This window comes from Dendroctonus ponderosae, unplaced genomic scaffold (assembly GCF_020466585.1).
Source record: "Dendroctonus ponderosae isolate FM_Combo_2020 unplaced genomic scaffold, Dpon_F_20191213v2 Dpon_F_20191213_4, whole genome shotgun sequence".
Classification (NCBI taxonomy): Eukaryota; Metazoa; Arthropoda; class Insecta; order Coleoptera; family Curculionidae; genus Dendroctonus; species Dendroctonus ponderosae.
In genome coordinates, this window is record NW_026018611.1 from 338,037 (window position 1) to 343,178 (window position 5,142).

At 38.6% G+C, this 5,142-nt stretch overlaps 2 protein-coding genes across 3 annotated transcripts in view; one reads left to right on the top strand and one right to left on the bottom strand.

The window, feature by feature from the left end:
- LOC109543874 (suppressor of lurcher protein 1) overlaps positions 1–5,142 on the top strand; it is a 97,997-nt gene that overhangs the window by 1,005 nt on the left and 91,850 nt on the right. The window lies entirely within an intron of this gene.
- The window catches only part of LOC109543884, a 9,070-nt gene continuing 6,561 nt past the window's right edge, over positions 2,634–5,142 (bottom strand). The window contains exons 2-3 of the mRNA XM_019913809.2: positions 4,437–4,621; positions 2,634–2,888 (exon numbers count right to left, since the gene is read on the bottom strand). Of these exons, the coding sequence (XP_019769368.2) occupies positions 2,648–2,888; positions 4,437–4,618 (423 nt within the window). The 5' untranslated portion in view covers positions 4,619–4,621 and the 3' untranslated portion in view covers positions 2,634–2,647. The remainder of the gene's footprint in view (positions 2,889–4,436; positions 4,622–5,142) is intronic.

Below are 5,142 nucleotides of genomic sequence, written 5' to 3' on the forward strand. Positions count from 1 at the left end.
AACATACAAATTTTTAAGTGGAGGAGCGCAGTGAGGAAAAGCATCCTTTTTGAGACCGATGTTTCCTAAGCTCGGAAAAATCAGGACTCGGGTCTATTTTTATTAAACTTTCACCAGATTTAGGGCCAAGTATCGTCTAAAGGTAACCAAAATTTTGAGTTAATTCGTGGGTCCGTTTGGAAGATGCGAATTTTGAAGTAAACGAGCGCAGTTCAGAAAAACGTCTATTTTGAGACCGATGTTTCCAAAGCTCGCAAAAATCAGCATTCGCGTTTATTTTTATTAAATTATCACCAGCTTTAGACACAAGTGTCTTCTAAAGATAGTGAAAGTTTTAAGTTAATTCTTGTGTTAGTTTGGAAGATGTGAGTTTTGAACGGAAAGAGCGTAGTTGATGAAAAACGTCCATTTTGAGACCGACGTTTCCTAAGCTTGCCAAAATCAGGATTCGGGTCTATTTTTATCAAACTGTTACCAGCCTTTAGAGCCAAATATGGTATAAAGGTGGTGAGAATTTTAAGTCAATTCTTGGATTAGTTTGGAAGATGCGAATTTTGAAAAGAAAGAACGCAGTTGAGGAAAAGCGTACATTTTGAAACCGACGTTTCCTAAGCTCTCAAAAATCAGGATTTGGGTTTATTTTCACCAAATTGTCACCAGCTTGAGAACCAAGTGTCTTCTAATGGTGGTGAGGATTTCAAGTTAATGCGTTTATTAGTTGGGAAGATGCGAATTTTGAACGGAAGGAGCGCAGTTGAGGAAACCATCCATTTTGAGACCGACGTTTCCTAAGCTGGCAAAAATCAGAATTCTGGGCGATTTTTGTCAAACTGTTACCAGCTTTTAGAGCCAAATATCGTCTAAAGGTGGTGAGAATTTTAAGTTAATTCTTGGATTAGTTTCGAAGATGCGAATTTTGAAAGGAAAGAACGCAATTGAGGAAAAACGTTCATTTAGTAACCGACGTTTCCCAAGCTCTCAAAAATCAGGATTCGGGTTTATTTTCAGCAAATTTTCACCAGCTTGAGAACCACGTGTCTTCTAATGGTGATGAAAATTTCAAGTTAATTCTTGTGCTAGTTGGAAAGATGCGAATTTTGAACGGAAGGAGCGCAGTTGAGGAAAACATCCATTTTAAGACCGACGTCTCCTAAGCTGGGAAAAATCAGGACTCCGGTCTGTTTCTATCAAACTTTCACCAGATTTAGAGCCAAGTGTCCTCTAAAGGTGGGAAAAATTGTAAGTGAATTCTTTGGTTATTTTGGATGATGCGAATTTTGAGCCGAAAGAGCGCAGCCGAGGAAAATCATCTATCTGAGACCGACGTTTCCCAAGCTCGCAAAAATCACTATTCGGGTCTATTTTTATTAAACTCTCACCAGCTTTAGAGTCAAGTGTCGTCTAAAAGTGGTGAAAATTTTAAGCTGCTTCTTGGCTCAACTTGGAAGAAACGAATTTTTACAGAAAAGAGCGCATTTGAGAAAAACATCCATTTTGCGACCGATTAAGCTGGCAAAATTGAGGATTCTCGAGAGTTTTTATGAAACCTTGACAAACTTGTCCTCGCATGATGGTGATGATTTCAAGCTATTTTTGGCTTAATTTGGAAAACACGAAAGACTCCGCTTTGAGGAAAATGATCCATTTTGAGACCGATGTTTCCTACGCTGGCAAAAATCACGATTCAACGGGATTTTTATGAAACTTTCACAAAATTTAGCGCGAGGTCTCTGCTAGAGATTAAGGACATTTCAAGTTGCGCCTCGACTTAGTTTTGAAGATGCGAATTTTTAAGTAAAGGAGTTAAAGGAAAGTTCATTGGAAATCAATCTTGTCGAAATATTTCAATCTGGAGCATTCTCAGTGATGACTTTGCAAGCGAATTTTTGTTGATACCTCCGACATACGACCAGACATTTTCCGTTTTTTAGTAAATTTTCAGTTTCCTCAGCATATTATTTGTCACTCCATGCTTGCATGATAATAACAGAAACAAAACTAAACATTATTTGCGACTTTGTCCATTTTTTCCTTTAGAAATGTAGTTTTTGGCCCCAATGCTGGCTTTGCACGTTTCTTCCCTGGTCTCTGCATATATTTATTGACATTAATTCACTCACTCTACTCGCATTCGACCATGATTAAGAACCAAAACTCTACTCAGCCTCAAGGGGTTTGTCGTCTAATTCCATCTAAAACACCTTGACTAAGCCAAAGTGGGAAAAATCATTTAACCACTTTCAAACAAAAGCTCGCGGGCCTCCGAAGTGGGACCCTCAAAGGAAAGTTGTGCTTGAAATATGAAAATCGCGTATCCAGAAATGCCAAACAGGAAAGTTTCCCCGAACCAAACAGCATTACGTTCTAATTAAAGTATTTCCCAGCTTCCTTCACTGAAATGTAATGCGCAAAGTTTATTTAGCAACTTTCCCAAAATGAATTTTTTTATCGCGTAGGTGGCTGATAACTTTATTTGATATTTTCGTTTCCCTTCACAGCTTCAAGACTTTTTAATTAAAAAGGCTTTTCTGCGTGGAGTTATTAAAGCCCGGCAAAGAACACGAATTTAATCATGCGTCAACTGTTTCATGTCGGGTTGGTTCGGATGGAGATTAACAAAGCGAAGGACTTAACACAGTTAAAACATTTATTTGGCTTCATGATGCACCCTTTTCAAACTGTTTATTAATTTGGCGATTTCCCTTCGGTCAATTTGCTCGGATGGACGGTCGAAAACCACCGTTTCTTTGTTGAAGTTCAGCGACTCTTTGGCTAAGGCATCGGCTATAAATGGGTTCCCGTAGAACGGTTCCGACTTCTTCAGACCGATGGGGATTGAAGATTCCTCGATGGCGGTTGCTAAAGCAGCGGGATGAGCCGCGACTGGCCTGCAGGAAAAATGCAGTAATTAGTCTAAGTGCCATTATTCCAGACTTCTAAAGGATTCGAAATCAGAGAGCGGTTTATTTCGGCGAGTTCTGAAGAAAGGAAAACTCCAAAAGTCGTTAGTTGCTGATAACAATTAAAACTGCTCGGAACTTTCCACTAGTCCTATACAAAGTCCGTCAATTTATAACTTTCCAGATCGGAACGGTGTTCGGGCAAGTTGGGCCGCGATTATTCCTTAAAAAGCTGCTCAACTGTGAGTTTTGCTGCTTCAGAAATGCCTCAAATCTCAACTGCTGATTGGATTGAAACATTTAAGAAAAAATTAGCCTGATTATTTGTTGTTGTTTTGTACAAACTTTTAGTCTTTACAGTGAAAAATCTACTTTTCAACCTAAAATGTTGGTTGCACTGAAAAATCTCTCTGTTCAAAAGCCTCCCAAAAATGTGTAAATGCTTCGATTAAACCCAAATATCGCAAAAAGCTGACCTGATGTTTGATGGATGTTGGCTTAAAATTTGGGATTTTTAGTTGATCAGTGTGAATGTAACAATTGTTTTGGAAAACTTATTCAGGGCCCAGAAACGTCTATTTCCTCGAAAGGCTCAGAAAAATCAGGAAATTTTGCGATTGGAATGAAAATTTCCACAAAGTTTGACTGATTATCACTTTATGCGCTGTGAAAGTTTCAAGTCGATCGATGCACGCGCTTCGAAAAAAGGATTGTTTCCCAAATGCCTGAGACAATGTTTTGGAAAGTTTTGCATTATTTGTGGTGATTTTTCAGCCGTCGCATGCTTTCAGGGCTCGCAAAAATCAGCAAAAGCTTCAAATGGAGCAAAAATTGCTCAAAAACTAGTCCGAAAATAACAAGTGTCTAGCATGAAAGGTGCCGATTTCAAAATTTTTTCCGGAAACATGCTCAGCACTCTGGACTGCGCATTTTCAGTTTAAGCTTGAAAGCTTCTAAAAATTCAGGAAATATTGGGATTAAAAATACTAAAAACTACTTCGACAGATGCTTTTTCAAAAATTGATTTGAAATTTGCTCCCAAAAAAATTTCAACTAATTAGACCTACGCTTTTGGTAGCGAAAACTTTTTCCGACAATCCTGCAGTTGATAGTTTGGTCTTCCTGAGTCTCAAGTTCTTTGCGCTTTAAAAAATAATTTTTATTTTTCATGGCCTAAAAGTTTTCCGAGTCACTGTTTGATAATTGTTTCACCCTGTTTCGAAATTTTGCAGTTCGACTTTTAGTTGTTTTTGAATAATTGAGTGCAGAAAAAATAGTTTTCCAAAGCTCTGCAGCATTTAAAATTGACTTCTCCCGTCCGAGGTTCTGGAACTGAGACAAAAATCAGCAGAGTTCTCGAATTGAATGAAACTTCACCCCAAGGAGACTTCCTGCCATAATTACTTCCTGCTTAAAAGTTGGCTTTCAGCAATGACTAAACAATCACCTTTTCTTGCCTCCAAATGCCTATGAAGTTTGCAGTATTGTTTAGTCTGGAAAAGCTGCAGGAAAGAGAAGCAGTGTACTCTTACTCACTCTAGTGATCCTAATCCGGCATAATACTGCTGAGGGACGCTGTCAATTGAAGGCGAAGAATAATGCTGGGCCGCAGAAAGTTGGTAAGGCGATATGAGGTTGTAAGTTGAGATGAGCGGAGCAGCTTTGACGATGGAAGCAACGCAAAAAGCGCACACGATGTTGAGGTTGAATTTCATCATGTGCTGAAACAGCAAAAATCAATATGTAAACATCCCAATTTAAGTAAAATAATGACAAAATCCGAAACCGTCTGGCGAATTTTCCTAATCATCCAAATGAAAGCTCGTGGAAACTCGACCCAAAAAGTAAATAAGTACGTCTTTATCAAAACGAATTTATGTACATCTGGGCGGAAACAATCTTGCTTCATTTGTCGATCGTGTTTTGAACAAAATGTTCGACCCTTTTGGGGGCTTTTTAAAGATTTACGTTTCGAGAAGCGATCGCAGGAAAAGGAACTGCGAATAATATGCCCTAATGATTTCGCGGCAGTTGGGCAATTTGTTTTTCGATGGATTTTCCTCAAGTTAGCAGCCCAATTTATTCATTTCGCTCCCATTAATTTTCATATAACTACTAACTCACTGGGTGGTTCGATTAGTATCAATTAATTTTCGAAGGCAATTTTCCACTTGGCACCCTGTTCGTATTAATTATCACGCCCGATGGCTAATTTTTGAGTAAAAGCGATTTTCCTTTTTTG